General features: G+C 36.4%; 1 protein-coding gene across 2 annotated transcripts in view; it reads left to right on the forward strand.

Annotated features, from left to right (window-relative positions):
- Positions 1-23418, forward strand: part of TERT (telomerase reverse transcriptase) — a 235059-nt gene that overhangs the window by 181868 nt on the left and 29773 nt on the right. For both annotated transcript variants that reach the window (XM_089792665.1, XM_089792666.1), the window contains 2 exons: positions 12501-13270; positions 13683-13955. In XM_089792665.1, the coding sequence (XP_089648791.1) occupies positions 12501-13270; positions 13683-13955 (1043 nt within the window). The remainder of the gene's footprint in view (positions 1-12500; positions 13271-13682; positions 13956-23418) is intronic.

Consider the following 23418-nt stretch of genomic DNA (forward strand, 5'->3'; position numbering starts at 1 on the left):
GAATGACTCCCTTGTTGTCGCAGAATGGCGAAGTCTGGAGGGAAAATTGAGTTTGTTGTATTTTTGTTGAAAAAAAAAAAGAGATTAAAAAAAAAAAACGAAAACTCAACTTGAAGGATGGTTGCGGACACCTGTCACATGGACAGGGTGTTCTGCGGACTATTCCGTCGATAACCTCCCCGTGGGTATGGTGCTGTGGGCGGCCCTTTTTTCAGCGGTGGTTTTATTTCTCCTGCGGATTGTCTTCTTTCGCGGACTCTCTTCAAGCCCCTGGCTTCCCTTTTTCGCGGCCTTAGCTTTTTTGTTTGCGGCCTCATCATGTTCTTCCGTGGCTCCAGCTCCTCTCCTCAGGTTATTTTATCCATCCGCGGATTGCATTGGCCATTACATGTCGAAAGTTTGGAGAGACCAAAAATTAGATGCCTGTACAATCCAGCTTCTTCAAGTGGTCGTTGAAATCATATTATTATTAAGTCAGCGGTTTCATTCTTGTATCCTGCGACCTCAAATTTCTTTCCTCCTGCAGTCGTGGCATTGTGATTGGTTTTTATTCCCGCAGGTTCTTTTTTCTTTCCCCGTAGTGTGAGATTTCTTTTCTTCCACGTCGTGGCATACTTTTTTATCCCCATGGAGAAAGGGTGTTTGCTCTCGGAGTAGTCATAAAGTGTTTGCCACGATGAGATATGTACCAATGCTGTGGAAAGGAGACCATGTTGAGTGCACCGTCGAGGAGAGTAGGGAGTTCGTGGAGAAATTGTATTTGTGTTGCACGAAGAAGATTTTTATAACCTATGAGTTTTTTATTGTGCTCTCTTGAGCAATTCATAAGCGATTAAAAACTGAATGTAGAAAAATGGAGTTGTTGTAGCACGGATCTAACTAGAGGAGATAATATCAAAGACAGTGGACGAGCAAAGGAAGCAGACAAAAAAAAAAAAAAAAAAACCAACAACAGATTGAAACACTTCGCAATGAGTAACGCTTGATGCCAAAGAGAAGAGAAAACATCAGTGGTTGCCAGAATGAGTGTGGGATCAGAAGAAAATCACAAAAATGGTGTGTTCCATGTAGTTTGTGTGAGTTAATCAGTCGTGGGAAGTATGACCAGTTGATGAGACCTGAAGCTGTTGCAGGAATAGTGTATCAGAGGTGGAGAGAGCTCTGGAGTAAGCCTTTCGAGAAGGGATGTTACACTTTGTGGCACTTGGATTAGGTGTTGGACATGAGGCTGTCTTGGTGGATGCATAGAGAGCTCAGGAGGAGCTGATCATCCAGTTGAAGGCAGTTCAACGACACTTGGCTTAGGGTACCTAGGAGTTGGAAGCAGAGAAAGCAACACGGGTGGCTATCAAGGTCAGCTTGATTAAGGCGACAGTATTGTGTTAGCAGAGGCTGCCGATGCAACGTGGTTTGGAGACCAGTTTGGTGCAGGCATGGGACGAATGTGAAAGTGATGTGACAAAAACAGATCTATCTTGTTGTACTTAGTTAATGTATTTTATTTGTTGATTTGTCTCGGATATTTTGTAATTGTTGTCCGGAGATGACTTTTTCTTTTGGGGGGGGGGATGATGTCGTTTGTAAATATTGTGTAGCCGACAGGGTGTTGTCGTCGGTAAAGATTTTGTAGCCGACAGGTTCATGTCATCGGTAAAGATTGTGTAGCTGACGGGTAGATTAACATTGTCATGTAGCCGACGGATCCCTTCGGGAAGGTTCAGCAGGACGTATTTATACCCCATCTGGGATCATTATAAATCATCTTATCAAGCATAATGTAATGTCTTGGCATATGTAAATAATATAAGGAGTTCTACTGTTCTTATCTATTGCCTATATGCATTAATTTCTTTACCCCAGTACGGTAAACAAAGAGGTGGTAGATTTCAAAGAAGCAGAGGCAAATTCTTTGGAGAAAGTAGCAAATTTGACAATGCAATGTAAGATAAGGGGAGGATTGAATGGAAACAAGAACTTGCTGGTAAGAGAGGTAATTACACTAGATGTAGCTATGCTGGTTGCTCTAGGAATAATGGTGGTGGTAAGAGAGAAGAAAGGTCTTGGTTTAAGGGAACTTGTTTCAAGTGTGGAGGAGGACACAGGGCCTTTGAATGTACTAATTCAGGAAGAAGATTGGAGGTAGTAGCATAAATGCTTTGGCTTGTGAAGAAGTTGTTGAATAAACTAATGAACCTGAGCTTGGTGAGAACTTGATGTTGAGACGATTCTTGTGGAATGAGGAAGCTGATGAACAACTTGTTCTGATAATTTTTTTATTCAAGACTAAGTGTAAGGTCACTGGAAAACGATGCAAAGTAATCATTGACAATGGAAGTTAAGATAATTTGGCATTAGAGGAGCTGGTTAACAAGTTGCAGTTGCAGAGATTGAGACATCCTAAACCTTATCATGTTGCTTGGATCCAGAAGGAGCATAAGTTACTAGTAAGTGAACAATGCCTTGTTAAATTCAAGATTGGAAATTATTATGATGAAGTCTTATGTGATATTATGCCTATGGATTGTTGTCATATTCTATTGGGTAGACCTTGGTAGTATGATAGACAAGCTTTGCATGATGGGAGATTGAATCAGTATACTATTTGGGTTGGTGGGAAGTAACAAGTATTGTTGCCTCTGGTAAAGAAACCCGATGAGAATAATTGTACCACAACAAGAGTATGTTTGGTTGACGGAAATTTGTTTGTTAAAGATGTTTGTTTTGCCTTGATTCCTAGGAAGACTGAAAAACAAGATGTACTTAAGCATGCACTTGAGATTAAATCCTTATTGGCTGAATTTCAAGATATCATTTCTGATAATGTACTTGATGGTTTACCTCTTGTAAGAAGTATTAGTCATTGTATGGATCTGATACCTGGAGCTGGTTTGCCTAATAAGGCACCACATAGGCTAACACCTGCTGAAAATGCTGAATTGAATAGACGAGTGCAAGAATTGCTTGATAAATGTTTGATTAGAGAAAGCTTGAGTGCTTGTGTTGTACCTTTTGTACTAGCACTTAAGAAGAATGGAGAATGGAGAATGTGCACTGATTCTAGAGCTATAAACAAGATAACAATTTGAAGTATAAGTTTCGTTTGCCTAGGATGGATGACATAATGGATTGTCTGAGTGGAGCAAAGTATTTTACCAAGATTGATTTGAAAAGTGGCTATCATCAAATCAAAATTAGAGAAGGAGATGAATGGAAAATGACTTTTAATACTAATAAAGGTTTGTATGAATGGTTGGTTATGCCTTTTGGTTTAACTAATGCACCTAGTACTTTGATGAGGTTGAGGAATGAAGTTTTGAAGAAATTTTTGGGTAAGTTTGTGATTGTGTATCTTGATGATATTCTAATATTCCGTAAGACTAAGGAAGAACACCTTGGGCATATTGGACAAGTGTTTACCGTATGGATTAATTAAGCAACGCACACAAACAAAGAATACGAACATGAACAGCAACCAGCAGAACTCTTCTTATTATCGCATATGCCAACAGTACATTATGCTTTTCTCCTATGATATGATAATGATAAGATAATTACAATGCTTCCTGAAGGGGTTATAAATACTTTCCGACGAACCTTCCCGAAGGTATCCGTCGGCTAAGTACATTATACCCGTTACAAACTGTTCACCGTCGGCTACATAACAAGAACTTTCCCGAAGGAACTTGTCGGCCGATACAAAGAACTTTCCCGAAGGAACCCGTAGGCCGATACACAATTTCTACCGACGACATCATTCCCCCCAAAAAAGAAAAGTCGTCTCCCGACGACTATTACAAAATCTCTGAGACAAATCAACAACCAAAATATAATGATTGACCCAACACTGTCACCTTAGCCAATCTGACATCTGACCCTGATAGCCACCTGTGCCGCTTTCTGCCTTCCAATGCCGAGTACACTGAACCAAGTGTCGCTGCACTGCCTCCAACTGGATGATCAGCTCCTCTCGAGCTCTCTACACATCCACCAAGACAGCCTCATGGCCAACACCTACGCTCAGTGCCTCTGATACACAGACACTCCATGCCTGCCGCAGCTCCAAATCTTCTCACTGGTCAGACTCCCACGACTGATATCCGCAACGACTGGGGGTCCAGGGGGCAACGCCCCCGGCGGGGTCGAGGGGCAGCGCCCTCGCGGGGTCCTGGGGCAGCGCGGCGCCAAATGTTTACCGTATGGATTAATTAAGCAACGCACACAAACAAAGAATACGAACATGAACAGCAACCAGCAGAACTCTTCTTATTATCGCATATGCCAACAGTACATTATGCTTTTCTCCTATGATATGATAATGATAAGATAATTACAATGCTTCCCGAAGGGGTTATAAATACTTTCCGATGAACCTTCCCGAAGGTATCCGTCGGCTAAGTACATTATACCCGTTACAAACTGTTCACCGTCGGCTACATAACAAGAACTTTCCCGAAGGAACTCGTCCGCCGATACAAAGAACTTTCCCGAAGGAACCCGTCGGCCGATACACAATTTCTACCGACGACATCAAGTATTGCAGAGATTGAAAGAATAAAAGTTGTTGATTAACTTGAAGAAGTGTTCATTCATGAATGAGGAAATTGTGTATCTTGGTTTTGTGATTTCAGTTGATGGTTTGAACATGGCTCTTGAAAAGGTGAAAGTTATTCTTGATTGGCCTATATCTAAAAATGTTGGAGAAGTTTAGATCATTTCATGGATTGGTGAGTTTCTATAGAAAGTTTGATTAGAAATTTCAGTTCAGTTTGTAATGCCATGAAAGAGACTATGAGAGCAGATAAAAAGGATTTCAAGTGCACCCATGGAGTACACAAGGGTTTTCAAACATTGAAACAAAAGATTGTAGGATTTCTTGTGCTTGTTGTACTTGATTTTAACAAGGTTTTTCAAGTTGATTGTGATGCTAGTGGAAGTGCCATTGGAGTTGTTTTGAGTCAAGAAGGAAGACCTGTAGCTTTCTTTAGCAAAAAGTTAATGATGCTAAGAAAAAGTATTTAGTTTATGGTAAAAATTCTATGCTATTTTTCAAGCTTTGAAGAAATGGAGACATTATTTGATGCCTAAAGATTTTGTGTTGTACACTCACCATAAAGCTTTGTTGTATTTGGGAAGTTAGAATAAATTGAATCAAAGACATGAATTGGGTAGAGTATTTGCAAAACTTGTCCTTTGTGTTGAAACATAAGAGTGGACGATCAAATAAAGTTGCCAATGCTTTGAGTAGAAGGAATTTGTTGACAGAAATGAGAGTTGAGTTCATGGTTTTGATGATTTGAAATATTTGTATGAAACTGATCCTGATTTTGCAGAACATTGGAAAGCTTGTAAGAATCAATTAATAAAGGAGCAAGATAAGTGGACTGACTATTTCATTCAGGAAGACATGTTGTTCAAAGGAATTCAATTATGCATACCGAGAGGATCTATCAGAGACAACATCATGATGGAGAAACATAGTGGAGGACTTGTTGGGCACTTTGGGATTGACAAAACAGTAAAGTTGATTTTTGATAAGTATTTTTGGCCTCAGATTTTTAGGGACATGCAGAAGATGGTTAGGGGTTGGAGAATTTGTCAAACGACAAAAGGAACTAGTTAGAATTTGGGATTGTATTCACCATTGCCTGAACCAAATAAGCCTTGGGAAGATATCAGTATGGACTTTGTTCTTGGTTTGCCTAGAACTCAGAGAGGTAATGATTCTATTCTAATAGTGGTTGACAAATTTTCAAAAATGGCTCATTTCATACCTTGTAAGAAGACATCTGATGCAGTGCATGTGACTAAATTATTCTTTAAAGAAGTGGCGAGATTACATGGATTCCCTGACACCATTTTTTCAAGTAGAGATACTAAGTTCACTGGTTGTTTCTAGAGAACACTTTGGAAGAAATTGGATACAGAGCTGAATTTTAGTTATACATTCCATCTGCAAACAGATGGGCAAACTGAAGTTATGAATAGAAGTATGGGTAATTTGTTGAGATGTTTACTTGGAGATAAGCCTGCTCATTGAGATTTGATTTTTAGCACAAGTAGAATTTGTATATAATAATTCTATGAATAGAAGTACCAAGAAGACATCTTTTGAGATTGTTAATGGATTGAATCCTAAAGGGACTACTGAATTAAGAGATTTGCATACTAAGATGAAGAGAAGTGCTGAAGCAGAGGAGCTTACAGATTTCTTGAAGACTTTGCATGAGGAAGTAAACAAGAACCTGAAAGATAGTAATCTTGAGTATAAGCAAAGAACGGATACAGGAAGAAGACATAAATCTTTTGAGGTTGGAGATGATGTTATGGTTCATTTCAAGAATAGATTTCTAGTTGGTACCTACAGTAAGCTGAAAGTGAAGAAATTTGGTCCTTGAAATTTTTTGAGGAAGTTTGACAGTGAAAATGCTTTTGAAGTAGAATTACCAGAAGATATGGATATTTCACCAATATTCAATAACGCAGACATCTTTCAGTACTTTGAATTAGATGAGGAATTAAAAGAGAACCTAGGTCATCCCAAAAGGAAGGTTGACAACATTGAGAAGGTTTTGGATAGTAGAGTAAGTAGGAATACCAGTGGAAAAGACTACATGGAATATCTAGTTCAGTGGAAGGATAAACCAGTTGAAGACAGTTCATGGATAATACAAGCTGAGTTGGATCATTATGATTCAAATCAAAATATCAAAGTTTCTTGATGTGGACATCAGTTCTTTACATACCCCAGGTGTCTGATGTAAGAGCATCTTGGGTCAATGAGCAATTTTGCATCAACCAAAAGCATTTTCTATTTTCTATACTTGACTGCTGTTCATGAAGTAGTTGTTGCTGCTTTTGGTTTCGAGTTAAGTGTGGTTGACATCATGTCCAAGACCTATTTTAGATCCTTATCCTAAGAGCGCATAAGCTTTTGTGCCTTGTGCGGCAAGTTCTGTGTCATTTTTTTTGGTCTCTGTTTCCTGTGATTTCATCTAGTTTGGCGTGTTATTTCTTTTGGCATAGTTTCCTATGTTAGCGTGGCGTCTTGCATGGTTGCAAGTTGATTCCTTGGTCAAGTTTGGATCTTTCCTTAGGAGCACGTGTACAATTGATACTCATTGCTTGGGTTATGGTTTACACCTCCAAGGCAAGATCTATATTGTAATTAAATGCCTGACAGGCCGACTTGTGATCTAGCTAGCTATATATGATCTTGGATTTGATGTAGGAGAATAACATGATAGACAAAAGAAAGAAGATCAATAGAAGAAACCTCAGATTCAGAGCTTTAAGCTCTGATGTTATAAATGATGAATATTGTCATTGGTGTCAAAGTAAGAAGTATCATACTAAAGAACAAAGATATGTAAGATTGTCTCAAGTCATAGAGGGCGCTTGTCTATATAAGTTGTTTAAGCAAGAGTAAATACTTGGAGAAGTGCACTTACATGATAATAAACTAAGGAATATCAGATTAATATGGTGCATGTGATATAGTGCCATCCATAAAACCCCAAATTGAATAAAAAACCATCACCATGAGTATTGTTGTGAATCAAGGATGAGTCACTGTGAGTATTCTAGATGAGTCACTCTACTTTGTAAAGGAAGAAAATACATGAATAATAGAGGTAATACTATGATCAGAATGTGTAAGTAATATTCAAACTTGGAGCAGCGAACAAATCATCGGAGTCAATGGAAGATAATGGGAAGCTGACAAATATAATGGAAAATTGTATACCGCCAACGGGAGACAAGACTTGTATAAACCAAGACAAATAAATTTGAAAGAATTCAGAAAAAATTAAAGAAGTAGTTATCGAGGGAGATTGAAAAGGGAAGATGAGCAATATTCAATAAACACATGGATAACAACAACGATGAATTGTTCCATTGATAAGGAGCGAACATGACAATTATGACTCAATTTGTAGAGTCACATACAAAGGCAATTTTAAAATCTCGTTGGAAGCATTTAAGAAAGTAGCAACATATGCAATGTTGTTAATATTCAAATAAAACCAGCAGACCTCATTGATGGAAATAAAAACGATTGTTGGCTAACAAAGATATATCCAAATGTCATCAAAACATGAGTCAACGATAGAGAAGTATGCTTGGACTGAAAGCGTCACCTATCGAATTTGTAGCATTCCATCAGGTTGAACACATCACGTAGCCTCATATGTATGGGTCATCGTTGAATAAATATAAAGGGTAGCGTTGAAGAATATGAAGGGTAGAATCTGCAATTAGCCTTTGAATTAAAGTGATTATGTATATACAAAAATTGAACCTGCAGAGAATGTTAATCCACTTGGACTATTGGATCATTGACCAATACATGTGTACAATTCGATATTGAAGTAGTTGAATAAATAGGAGGAGAGAATGATATGTGGTAACTAAAAATCAAATCTGTCATATCAGTAAAGCAATGCAAACCAAACAAATTGATTAGAGATTTGATTCCATTCAAAAGAGATACGATTACATTGGTAAATCCAACGTTCAAAAGAATATGTGATTACACCTTTCTCATAAGCATATGTAGACAAAGTTCAAGAAATTGTCAAGAGGAGTGAGTTTGTGATGAGAACAAATAAATTTATCAACCTCTTGGAGCTATGTAGAAGAATCAATGGCATACATGTACCCAAATAACATAAGGTATAAAAAATGATTATTAAGATGGGTCAAGCATTGGCGTAGACGGCAATCAGAGAATATTGAAATATAAATCAAGATGTTATAAAAAATGTATAGATGGGATCCACCAAACAAAATTAGATTGGTAAGACATAATTAAAATAAAGTTGGGTTCAACTTACAAGTATTATTTTAATTAAGAAAAGACTCGACTTTTAAATTTTGAGAAGTCACGATTCCTCATATTTACAAGTATAAAAGATGACACAATTCAAAAAGAGCAACATGAGATGAGCTGTATGGAGTGAAAAACAAGAGGTCACTAGTAAGAGCAGAACAGTGGAAAGAAGATAAAAATAAAGTGGAATATTAATAAAGAGTGGGTAGTTGAAGAAATGTGCCGTGGTGAATGAAGAATAAAAGGAGTGAAGTATGGTAAAGAAATATATATATATATATATATATATATATAAATCTGATTTATATAGATGTATAAATATATTAGAATTTTAAAGTAAGAAGTAAAATAAAGAAGAATATATAGTTAGATTTTTAATCTAATTTATATATTTATATAGAAAAGATGTAAGGAAGATAAAATAAATATATTCAGATTCTTTCTATCAGAGATATAAGTGCAAAAAGAAGAGTATAGATTTTGGCTGGCTTCAAATCAAGATATAGTGCATCCATCATCAGCTGAGTTAGCAACATCATCAAGGTGGAAGAACGGTTTGTGTGCAGTAGGTTGGTGCTCACAAAGACAACAGTGGGAGTTGGTGGTTCCAGTAGGTCGAAGCCTGCGAAGTGTGGGGGTGGGAGCTTCCAGAGAGTCGGTGCTCATAAACATAAGGGTTGGAGCCTCTAGTAGGTTGGAGCCTACAAACCATTGTAAAAGAACAGTTTATATATAAACCAATCATTTTGCCGTGGTTTTCTCCTGCATTGGGTTTCCACGTAAATCTTGTGTTATTGTGTCCGTGTGCACAATTGTTCATTTCAGCATTCAAAGTTAATTATTTGGCTAATAGTTTTAAATTAGCAAATTTGTTATTATACTGATTCACTCCCCCACCCCCCTGGTATAATCGTGCGCTCTTCAGTAAATTCATTGTTATGGCCGCAACCCAGAAGGCCTCACAACCGAGCATGTTGGTTACTTGTTGATGGCATATTTTATCATCAGTAAATCTATGAATTTTTCTATCTCTTTGCTGCGATTCTGTGTTCATTTCCATGTGTACTTTTGGCAAGCTGTTAGATGATTGGATCTGGTCCTTGATTGACTTCCTTTCCCCTTCCAGCCTTGCGTCAACTAACTAGGTTTTGCTAGGGGGTAATTATGAGTTTCAACATAGGAACCTTCATTTTCAGGCAGATGAGAGTTGAGATAGTAGGGGATTTTGATACTATTTATAGTAAGTTAGCTGGGTTCACTTTTCCATGTTTGCAGTATTGGACTTCAAGCATCTCGCCTAGAGCTTTCTGGCAAGCTATTATACATGGCTTTTAAGGCTTTCAGAGTTCAACAGGATATTTATGTTAATGTCTGAAGATTCACTTGTTTTAATAAAGCGACTTTAAAATTAAAAAGGGGAATTAATAAGTCACTTTAGCTTATGAAGTTATATTATTCTCTTGAATGGGGAAAAGACAATTAAAAGAGAAAAGAGAATAGAAAAAATGAAAGAAGGAAATCATTTTCAGCATGCTTGGATCTGGGATTTGATTTCAATTCTCCTTTGGAGATATTTGGGAAGTTTCAACTTCTAGTTAGGATTCGAGGATGAAAACCCTCATTCATCATTTGTGGTGATTCGCATCATAATTCACATCTGAGATTACAGATGCATTTATAGTTTCTTTCCACTCTGACTATAGGCACTGCATTTGAGATTGGATTGGATGTTATTCATTTTATTGTATTGCTGGTTATAATCCAATAACGAATTCTGGAGTATTTTAATGAGTATTTTCTGGTTATTTATTGGTTAATATTTCTGGTTATTATTGCATAAATTCTATCTTGTATGCTTGGAATATATTTGTGAAAAAATTTGGAAACAATATCCATCCGAGATATTTCAAATAGCTTCTTGTGAGATACTGAACTGGGATGGTAGGAGTTTATTGAACATATGCATCTTTTGTGAGAAACAACCAGCTTAGCTCCCTGTAAGTGGTATTAGAGAAGGTTAATAAGTTTGAATCCCCTTGGGTAATGCTGAGTGGGAGATAGTTGGAATGTGTCCAGTATATCCACTTGGGATTTTTGACATAGTCTAATAGCTTCCTAAGAGATCCTTAATTGTGATGGTAGTAGTTTCTTGAACAGATGCATCTTTCAGTAGAAACAACCAGCTCAACTCCCTATAGGAAACCATTGGGTTTGGGTGGATTGGACTAAAACCCAATTCCATCTTTAGGGTGAATTCATTGTTGGATTCACAGTATGGCTTCATTGTCTACAGTGCATCACTTTGAGAAATTCAGCTTTTGCTAGACCACAGAGAATAACATTAAAGGCTTTTGTATTATTTTTACTAGCCTTCTTTCTAGTCTGATGTGTATGTGGGGTTGTTGGAGGTTGATAACAATTCATAACTGATTTCCAAATATAAATGCCTACAATCATCAGATAATCTTGTATTCTTATACTCTGTACTGTATAGTTTGTTGAGTCAAACAATGGGGCTCTATTTGAGGAGAAACCTTCTTAACAAGCCATGTGTGGTCCTGAGATATACCTTCTGGTGGTTAGGCTATTTTTGAAGGAACTTGCTTTGATAGCAATTGATGAGCACACACTTATATTGAGAGGGGGGTAGGTGTATCAATATAAGACGAACTTTTACTTTTCTACAATTTGACAACCACAATAATTGGAAACACACAAGATGCACACATTTAAGAACACAACATTTTGTGGAAACTGTTTCAAGGAAAAACTATTGAGAAAGATTGCTTGGATTAACTGTCCAACTCCAACCACAACAAAAACAAAATGATCTTACAATATTTGTTTGCACCAACCCACTGTATTCACCCTTCCCTGCTTACAAAATTTGTATGCACCTACCTACTGGAGAGAACAGTCCCCAAACTGTACCACACGCTTAGGAATAGACACCAACATCTCTTTTAGGAGCTTCCAAACTCTTCAACAAAATTTTACCTTCTGGATGTTGCTTCTTCTATAGGCGATGAACATATTATTGTGCACTTTTACACATCATAAGATCTGCTTTATTTGAAATCTTCTTTGCACTAAATTTTTGGTATTCTGTATTAGAAGGATGAAAAATTTTCTCACATGTGATAGTCCTCAAATACTTCACTATTTTATACCTCCTTGTGCACAAAAAACTAATTACACAACACATATTCAGGCCCTATAAAGTCAAATCATAATAATAAAATTCCAATAGTTAGACTCCAATTACACCTCATTTAAAATAATAAAATTCCATGAGTCGGCCTCCAATTTTACAAAGTCGAACAATCTCCCAAACTTTGACATCAACCACCTTGTCATCAGGGACAATATTTCCAACAATCTCACTCTCATTAATGACCATATTTCCAACAATCTCCCTTGAATAAAACACACTTTTGACATCAATGCCAAGATTTACAACTGTATACTTTCACAAGTGGCCAATAGATATTATGTACATCCTTACCTCAAAATGGTACGTAAAGAAATCAACAATTGACTGAATGTTTTTATTATCCTTATTTTTATTTTTATTTTGGCAAATTCTATATTATGCCCTCATGAATACTAGTTTGATGAGTTCATGATGCATTTGAAAACTATCTCACATGAATTGTATTTTATGTTTCAGGCATTCTTTAAAAGTATCAAGCGGGACAAACTATTGTGCCTTTTGTATGAGCATATTAAGAGAAATATCCTACAAATAGGTTGTCACTTCTTTATACAGAAAGTGGGTATACCACAAGGAAGTGTGCTTTCCTCTTTGCTTTGTTCATTTTACTATGGAGATCTGGATATGAATGAGATTTTTCCCCTAATTAATCATACATGCAAGAAAAAAGCCATTATTTCATCAAAGAAAGCACTTGAAAATTGCTTAGTTAATGGAAAACTGTCAAGTGGTAAGGCATGCAGTAAAGATTTTGTTGGTGGAGATGCCACAACCACTTTATTTAAAGAAATGGATAAGATCTTCAATATCACTGGGAAACAAACAAAACTAACTAGAATTGAGCGAGAGGGTTTAGATGCAGAACTATATGTATGTGCTAGTGATGTACCGATTCATAGCTGTTCCAAAGACATCAATGAGTTCAAAATTGGAAATTCAATATCTGCTCTGTCACATTCCTTATTACTAAGGTTAATTGATGACACACTCTTCATATCTACATCAAAGGAAAAAGCATATTGTTTTGTTGCATCTATGCATAGAGGATTCGAAGAGTATAATTCTTATGCAAATAAATGCAAAACCTCTCTCAATTTTAAGATGGATCTTGAAGGAAAAAAAATGTCCAAAAATGTCTACAAGAGCATGGACGGTTCTTGCTTCCTACGATGGAGTGGTTTATTAATCAACTGTTATACTCTGGAAATCCAAGCAGACTATACCAGGTTAATTCCTCTAATTCTCTTTTTGTGAATTTTTGATCTTGTGGCATAAGATTTTAAAATTTAAACTTAACTTTTTGTATCACATTTCTTTCTCTATTTCCTTTTTCCGATTATCATGAACTTATCCATTTTGCAACTGTCTTATGATAAAATATTATTACCTGTAATTAGTTAGAATGCCATGCATTGATTTCTAATCTAAAGTTATGTTCTTTATTTTTTCTTTTCATTTAATGATTTGATGGGATTGAATAGCTTTTTATTTATGGTGGTTCAGAATTTGTGCACTTGATTCTATATTAATTATACTTCAATTAGGTTTTGTTCTTGTTGGTAAAAATATTTGCGAGTCAATAGCATCTTAATTACATTGGAATTGGCTCATATAAATCAGTGTGCAATGTTTGAATAGGTACTGTGCATCTCATATCCGGTCAACGCTCACTGTTTGGAGAAAGGAACGCCCAGGTTACCATCTCTTGGTTAAGTTATGCCAGTTCATGCGACCAAAGTGTCATCCTATATTCTATGATTCTGAGATGAACTCACCAACTACCATACGGCTGAATGTCTACCAAGCATTTTTGCTCTGTGCAATGAAATTCCATGTGTATGCATGTTCAGTGCCATCTGTGGGAGCATTTAGTCCACAATATGCTTTTCAGGCAATAATGAAATCAACAAGGTTTGAAGAGCTTTATCTTTTAAGGGCAAATTCTTGTGTTCCTTTTGTTAAATTGAATAGATGTAGAAGCGCACCAACGTTCTTATGTCCTGTAAATAAGTAATAGATTGTTTTGTTTGTCCCTTTAATTCAGACCAGATTGTAAGTTCTTAAAGGCTTTGCAGTTGTACTATTGTCACATACTAATTTGAACAAGATAAATATGGCAGTAAATTCATTACATCAGGCTTTTTCACCTGTTCTGCAAGAAAATTGACCTTCTATCTTAGAATCAAGATGCTTTTGTGGATGTTATTATTCTAGCCTTTCCATGTTTACCACTATATTCTTTCCCTTTTGCTTTATGTGTTAAACTGGAAACGGAGAGTGACTTCATTAATAAAGCATCATATATTTAGTTCTATTTAATTGGAATCCACATGTATTGAGCTGCAATCATATGCACCTCAAGCCAATGAATCTAATGCATGCTTCTGGTAGCACAGACTGTTGATGTTTTGTAGTTTCTGTCGGATAAATCCTATGAGACTATTGAAGATATATATCTTATGTGAGATATAGTATATATGTAGATATATATCTAAATTCTATTAGGAAAAATTAATATAATAACATACATACCTACATACGTACGTACATACATACATACATATATATAGTTTACATTATCAATTATTATTAAATTAATCTCACAATAATGAATAGACATGATCCATGAAGGGACACGTCTCTCTTCTTACCTCATTCTCAATATAAATGCAAGATAGATTACTGCATTTGAAAAAAACATACCGAATCGGTAGTGCTATTACGTTTGCAGCAATCCTAGAATTAACATGGTGTCAGAGCCAGTTGCAAATGTAGTAGTTATCAGAGCACGGTTAAAATTTATCTCAGATGAAAGATCAGAGACTCTTTCATTGAATCATTACGAGATCTAATTGGAGAAACTTGGAAATCCACGTAAAGATTATGTAATTTGAAGAGATTGATCTGTATCTTCATTGTAATCTGATTTATAAAAATGGCAGTACAGTGATGAATAAACTGAGGAAACCCACAGATAAGGCACTGAAATAGACCAGCAAGCGACTCGAGAAAAGAAAGATTTTTTTTGCTGTGCTAAATAAACACATCGATCATGGGTTCATGTTGGAAATTGTAGAGGCTGTAGGTGAAAGCAGAAGTAGACGACGAGTTATGGTGATGTTGGAGATATTCACACGAATCTACAACCTGACTATCACAAAACGAAAGCAACTATCATTTTGAATAAGGGCTTCGACCTAATTGCAGAGTTAACCATGGCTCACCCTAAATACAAAGCATCTATATATATATATATATATACACACACACACATTCGATAATGACAGCAACGACGAAGTGCCACAATAGACAAAAAAAAGGAAAGGAGACGTATTACAAAGGGCGACACATAACTCAACCCATGTTGTAAGGTTTGAGAGCGGTGATATAAAGAGCCTGATCCAATGTGCCACAACAATTGGAAAATGTTAAAGTAATAAAGGGAAGGAGAACAAAACATATGTTATAATAACAAAGCATTGGAGCCCAAAATTACTAAGGGTGCATTTGGTCCATGCAAGCATGTGAGTTATAGTGAATAGTAAATATAAAATAATTCAAATATGGTGGACCCACCAAGAAGCATGTTAAAGAGATAATAATCATAAGGGATACAAAGTGATTTAAGGGATGTACAAGGAGGAAATAAACTATATCCTGCTTAAATTACTGAGATTAGTACGAATGGATTGTACTTACTTTGACTTCACCACTCATGAAGTGTTGTCCACATCAGCTACTTATAAAGTTGAGATTGTGGGACACATAAAATAGACCCGCCAACAAGGAATTGAAATTATGTTAATAGTTATTTAATAATTTGAATTATTAGTAATATTATGATTTTTCTAATATTGTTATTAAGAATATAAAATGGAATAGAACTCAAGTATAATTATAAACATTGAATATGATTAGTTATAAATAAGAATGTCACTTGAACATTCAAATAATTATATTGTTTCGAGGGAAGAGACAATATTACACTATTATGATAATTACGAATAACTAATTATTCCCAATATCATCCTTGAGTATTATATTAGTCTCTCTCTTATTTCTTATTTCAATATGTACTATAAAAGCTAAATGCCTTGATCTTTCCTTTCTCTCCGAGGATGTTCTTGCAGGGAAAGGAAGATTGATATTAAATTCAGAGGAAGTTTGACACTTCATCAAAGACAACATTGGATGAGGACCTTAGAATATTGATATTCAGAGGGAGTTTGCAAATCCATGAGTGTGACTACATGATTTTAATAGGCCTAACCCTTGTGTACATTATGAGGAATTGAGAACTTCCAAATGATTATCGCTTGTATCTATTGAAGTTATTGAAAGGTGATGATCTTTCAATAACTTTATCTTCTATTATGATAGACATTTTATTATGTCTGAATTAGATCATAATAGATTATAACTTAAATGGTGGATTGAGTTCCTTAAATGGACCATGGCCTTCTACGACATTTTATGTCTGAAATAGATACATAATAGATTATATCTTGCGTGGTGGATTAAGTTCCTTAAAGGGACCATGGGCCCTTCTATTGTGATGGACATCTTATGATGTCTAAGTAGATCATGATAGATTATATCTCGTAAACCAATAACTAAGTGATAGATGTGATTGCATTGACGTTCTATGAGTTGTTTGTATAGATTTGTTGTAGGTACTTGGTGAATATTAGGTGATTCGATATTCAGGAGGCCATTACCTTATAACTATTGAAGTACTTGGTGATTGTCATGTGACTTGAGGTTCAGGAGGCCATTACTCTTGATATCATGAGATGATATCTAAATGGTGGATATCTCTTGATCAAGGATATCCTTAAAACTTGCCATGCTTGATATTATGCAGAGGTAACATCATATCATGTGTTTATCCTCCCTAGCTAAGAGGAAGTGTTGATGTTTTATAGCTTCTGTTGGGTAAGTTCCATGAGACTATTTTGTGTGTATATATATGCATGTATGTATATATATATATATGTATGCATATATATATATATATATGTGTGTGTGTGTGTGTGTGTGTGTGTATATATATATATGTATATATATATATATGTATATATATATATATATATGTATATATATATATATACAGTAGACACACACTATTAGGAGAAATTAATATACTAATATATATAATACATACATAGTTTATGTAATCAATTATTATTATATTAATCTCACAATAATAAATAGACATGTCCCATGAAGGGACATGTTGTTCTTCTTACCTCATTCTCAATATAAATGCAAGATAGATTGATGCATTTGAAAAACGCATACCGAACAAGCAGTGCTATTTCATTTGTAGTGATCCTAAAATTAACTTAGACACCTCTTGTCATGGATTGTATGATCTTGGCTAACATAAAGGGTAAGAACTTCCTTTGGAAATTGATTGATCTCTGGCACGTCATAGAATTTTTTGATGTAAACAATAATAGCAATGAAATTCCCAATTCTACCTAGCTATGATTGGAAATCAACAACCTTTTTAGATACGAATACTATGATTATTGTAACTGACAAAATCTTGAAGGATATGGATGCCATAGAAGTTTGCAACAAAATAATTATATCTCAAAAATGACCAAAATGTTGGTTCTAAGGGCATTTGTAGGCTACAGTAGCTTGCAATTGCATTGACAACTGGTATGGACAACGAGTTAGTATACTTTTCGGAGCAGCAGTAGTGCAGCAATTACTCTAACTGGAATTACCAATTTCTTTGCCAATGCTCCAAAATACTCTTGTAAACTAACACTGGAAACTGCAAATTTATTAGCACAAACATAATTTTTGCATGAGACCACCTCAAAAGATAAGGTTTTTTATCTTCTAATTTTGCATTCCAATAGTTTTGGTCCTCTCACACAAGAGATGAACACAAATTCTCAAGCAATATAAACGATTCAATTTCATAAGTAATCGATGATTTCCTTTGAACAATTCTTTTCCTTTTATAAACTTTATTTTGCCCTCTTTTGATTTGGATTCTCTGTTCTCTCCAAATATGCCCTCCAAAAGTGTTAAGTTAAAGCACTTCAGTAAAACGTTACATAAGACTTCATTATGTCCCATTTGGAAAGCTCACTTTAGGAGAATAATATTTAAGTTGTGAAAGATCCCTGATGGATCTTTTCTGTTGATCTGCTGTAATTTTATTATTTTTAAATTTGTTTTCCCTATTTATTAAATTTTTTTTGTAGAACTAGATGGAAGTTGCAGAAGAGTTTGATTGTTTTATGTTTTTGATAATTTTTCAATAAGTAATAATAGAAGTACAATAACATGAACCAATTCTGAAAATATATTCCAAATACAATTAAAACAATTTCGCTTCAAGCAGATTTTTGAATATAAAACCTAATTTGTACCCTGAAGAAGATTTACAATAATATCTAGATGATTACAACCAAGGATAAACCCAACCTGAAGGCATAAAGGAGAAATACGAGCCTAGAAGGAAGCTACGGCCAGGTTCCAGCTCTCTAATGCTGCATGTGGGAAGGAATATGGCTGCCAGGTGCTGCCGTACAGCTGCAAATATGGCTGCCAGGTGCTGTCATACAATTGCAAAGTGGCCACACATGGATAGAATGCCCAAACCCCAACTAAAACGCTGACTCAATACTGTGTTCTCCAGAAGAGACAATGCACAATCTCCAAGATGCTTCTAACTACAACAAATCCAAACCATTGTTTTGGGGGCTATGTCCCAAACAGGCAAAGCAAGTGGGGTTGGCATCCCAAGTGCTGAAAGCTCAAGCAGAGCCTAGAACTCAAATCCAAGATGTAATATGTCAATAATGCCTTCGAACTTTGTCTTTACCTCCTTATAACCCACCAAACTTAGCTTGAACCCTAAAAGTGTCCCCATGTGGCATTGGGTTATAAAATAATATATTTCTCATTTTTAAAGTGGTCAAGTATCCAGAAAATGACCGTTTTCCCAATAGAAAGAAATCCCTTCACCGAAATGCTTTGAGTCAAAAGAGAAATATTTAGAAAAGTTCAAGACCTTTCCAACGAGCTATTACACCAAGGGATATTGACCCAAATGAGGCCAAAAAACCCCTTATTACTCCAAAATGGCTATAACTTAGTCTTATTTAAATTATTAAAATGCTAACTTAGGAGAATATTTAAATATATTAAAATATTTCCCAAATAGCGAACTGATAGCCAAAACACTTCTACAAGGTGAAACTGAACTCGTCACCTCCTGTGACTGATGTCGGATAATCTAAAATAACTGTCTCATCCCTCAAAATTAGGGATACTCCTAAAAAATAAGAATGTCTCCGACTCTCCTGAAATTGAAACCATAGAATGATCTCGTAGAGACTCAAGAATGTAACCCATCTCCACCTCCTAAAATGTACGAAACTCCTCCCACAATTAAGGAACTGCTCTCAACTGCTCTCCTAGTGTCTAAAAGTCCAGATCCGAACACTGTGTACCTTGACTAAGTCCCTAAACACCACTGCTAGCCTACAAGACTCTAATGATAAGCCAACTCTACCGTTTCTGATGTCCACTCTAGAAAGGGGACATGACAATCCTCGCTTCCCGGAGATTGCTTATCCACAAGCAATGAACAAACTCCTGTTGCGCCACTCTGATATACACTCCTGGGTGTGTGATATGAAGCAACACATCAAGGATCGCCCAATCAAATGCACTACATAGCATAATACTAGGATCCCGCACTGGATGAGAGTGTTCCCACAACCAAGGTGGTAACAGACTGGAATCCCTATGAGACAAGGCATCAAACAAAACAACACTCGAATTCCAACACCATCTGAACCAACACCCGTCCATCAGGTATAAACAGGGATAAATGGAAACCTCTATCATGCCATATCTCTCTGCAACAACTATGATACCACCACGAAAGTAATAATCGTCCAAAGCATCATGTCTGCTAATACTCACATCATCCTGTAACCATGATCCCAGATGAAGTCTCTATGATATAGATGTGATAGCCCATGTCGAAAACTGCTTGACATAATGCTGGATCATTTGCTGGTCCCACCAACCAATCCTCCCAAACTGCTGAGTCAATTGCCTACAGTCAATAACTCTATCCCCTGAAGATGGGAGCGCACTATCGCAACATAGATAGTATAAGTCTTGCTTCAATATCCTCTTAGCCTTATGAAGAGCATGGAAATCTGCCATGGAAAATCTTCCACTATCCTGCTCATCAGTCATAAGAGCACTCCAACTGAATGTAGATAACATCTATCGAGTGACATCAAAGTGCTCAACCACTATGTCTACCCTCCTGTCATCAACCCTGAGTTGTCTAATCAAGTGATGAGGAGTTTGAAAATGATAGTTTTCAGGCATGTGTACTACCTCTGAATCTGCGCTATGGAAGAATATTGTGTCAGAGTCATGTACATTGCTATAAGGAGTATCTAGTATGCATTCACTAATGCATGTATCCTCATTTATAGTACTGCAACTTTGTACCTCTGAGACCACCTCCTCTGTCAATGATGAAACTGTTGTCACCACACTATGCTCACTCTCATCAACTGCCCATGTGTTTGCACATACAACCGAATCATGATCTTGGGATTCAGTGTCACTATGAGTACACACTACTTTGATTTCTACAGTATGGTCTAAGAAATCAGACTCATCATGACATGAAGTCTCATCACCTAATGCCTCTAAAATACCTATGTCCGGATTACTCTCTTGTGCAAACTCACCAAAATAATCCTGACCCTCTGTATTACTTGTTGTTCCATCCAAATCAACGCTGGCCTCTTCTTCCGTTGGAAGAAATAAAGATCTAATGGATGATTCCCTTTGTTTCCTTGCATCATCTATCTGATTATGGCATTCTTTGACTCTTTGGAGACGTTGTCTTGCTTGGGCAGCAAGTATCTTTGCTTGCATAGCTCTATCTAACCAATATTTATTCAACCTTTAACAATGTTTTATATCATCTACCCCAAAGTACACAAAATCAGGCTTATGATGACTTGTACCATTCCGATCATCACGTCCCCTGCTTGGACCATGTGTACCCTCAAATATAGAATACAAATCATTGTTCTCTTCTTGACCAAAGGATGCCACATCTTGAGGTAACGAAGTTGTGTCACTACTGTTATGAACTTCAGAATTATTATGATGTGTTCTAGTTATATTTTTGACCCCTTTAAGTGTATTATCATAGAAAGCCTCATGGCCACCACTTGCATACGGGCCTTCATGACTATTCCCAAGTGAAAGAGTTACCATATTACAAGAAGGAGGGTGTAAGTTATCGCTGCCCCAAATCAGAGTTGCGGGAGCCTCCTCCATGCTTCCATTCCAATCATCAAACAACACCCCATCTTGATTCTTCACATGCTTAGATAGAAGTGGCTCAAAGAAGTCTTCAACTTGGCTTCTATGAGATTCAAAATCAGACTGCTTGCATACTAAACTTGTCATCCCATTCTTAGTTGAATACCATCATCAACATCATTACCTCCATTTGAAATAAATGTTACCTCATGATTTGAACTGCTGTTGCAAATTTCAGAATAGGCCTCACACCTTGGTGTCACATTTCCAACATCTCTAATGGTTTGTTCCCTGATTGTAATCTCTTCCAATTTGTGACCAATGGCTTCTTTATTATCATTTAATATTTCTTTCTCTTTTTGCTACTGAAAGGAGCTTATAGATACCCAGTTATCATCTGCTTCAGGTACGCCCATAAATTTTGTAAAGGAAAGGAGGCTGCGTATCTCCTTAGGAAGAGAACAATACTGATGGTAGCTGTTCATAACTGCAACATTGAATGTCTTGGCAAGAGGCAATCTTACTTGTGCTTGTTAACGAAGATGAAACCTGGGAGTACCCATTTTTATTTCTAGCCATGGTATTTGCCTGTAACTGAACTAATTTCTTTTCCAATAGGTTGGCAGGTTCTAAGCTCTAATACCACTGAAAGATCCCTGACGGATCTCTTCTGCTGATCTGCTGTAATTTTATTATTTTTAAATTTGTTTTCCCTGTTTATTAAAATTTTCTTGTAGAACTAGATGGAAGTTGTAGAAGAGTTTGATTGTTTTATGTTTTTGATGATTTTTCAATAAGTAATAAAAGAAGTACAATAACATGAACCAGTTCTAAAAATATATTCCAAATACAATTAAACCAATTTCGTTTCAAGCATATTTTTGAATATAAAACCTAATTTGTAACTCTATAAAGATTTACAATAATATCTAGTTGATTACAACCAAGGATAGACCCAACCTGAAGGCGTGAAGGAGAAAAAACGAGCCCAGAAGGAAGCTATGGCCAGGTTCTAGCTCTCTAATGCTGCGCGTGGGAAGGAATATGGCTGCCAGGTGCTGCCGTACAGCTGCAAATATGGCTGCCAGGTGCTGCCGTACAGCTGCAAATATGGCTGCCAGGTGCTGCCGTACAGCTGCAAATATGGCTGCCAGGTGCTGTTGTACAACTGCAAAGTGCCCACACGTGGATAGAATGCCCAAACCCTAGCTAAAACATTGACTCAATACTGTGTTCTCCAGAAGAAACAATGCACAATCTCCAAGATTCTTCTGAGTGCAACAAATCCAAACCACTATTTTGGGGGCTACGTCCCAAACAGGCAAAGCAAGTGGAGTTGACGTCCCAAGTGCTGAAAGCTCAATCAGAGCCCAAAACTCAAATCCAAGATGTAATATGTCCATAATGCCTTCGAACTTTGTCTTTACCTCCTTATAACCCACCAAACTTAGCTCGAACCCTAAAAGTGTCTCCATGTGGCGTTGGGTTATAAAATAATATATTTCTCATTTTTAAAGTGGTCAAGTATCCAGAAAATGACCTTTTTCCCAATAGAAAGAAATCCGTTCATTGAAATGCTCTGAGTCAAAAGAGAAGTATTTAGAAAAGTTAAAGACCTTTCCAACGAGCTATTACACCAAGGGATATTCACCCAGATGAGGCCAAAAAACCCCTTATTACTCCAAAATGGCTATAACTTAGTCTTATTTAAATTATTAAAATGCTAACTTAGGAGAATATTTGTATATATTAAAATACTTCTCCAATAGTGAACTGAAAGCCAAAACACCTCTACAAGGTGAAACTGAACTCGTCACCTCCTATGACTGATGCTAGATAATTTGAAATAACTGACAGTCTCATCCCTCAAAATTAGGGATACTCCTAAAAGATAGGAATGTCTCTGACTCTCCCGAAACTGAAACCATAGACTGGTCTTGTAGAGACTTAGGAATGTAACCGATCTCCACCTCCTAAAATGTACGAAACTCCTCCTATAATTAAGGAATTGCTCTCAACTACTCTCCTACTGTCTGAA

The sequence above is a fragment of the Cupressus sempervirens genome, chromosome 7 (genome assembly GCF_028749045.1).
Source record: "Cupressus sempervirens isolate cs-2001-9-10 chromosome 7, ASM2874904v1, whole genome shotgun sequence".
NCBI classification, from domain to species: Eukaryota; Viridiplantae; Streptophyta; class Pinopsida; order Cupressales; family Cupressaceae; genus Cupressus; species Cupressus sempervirens.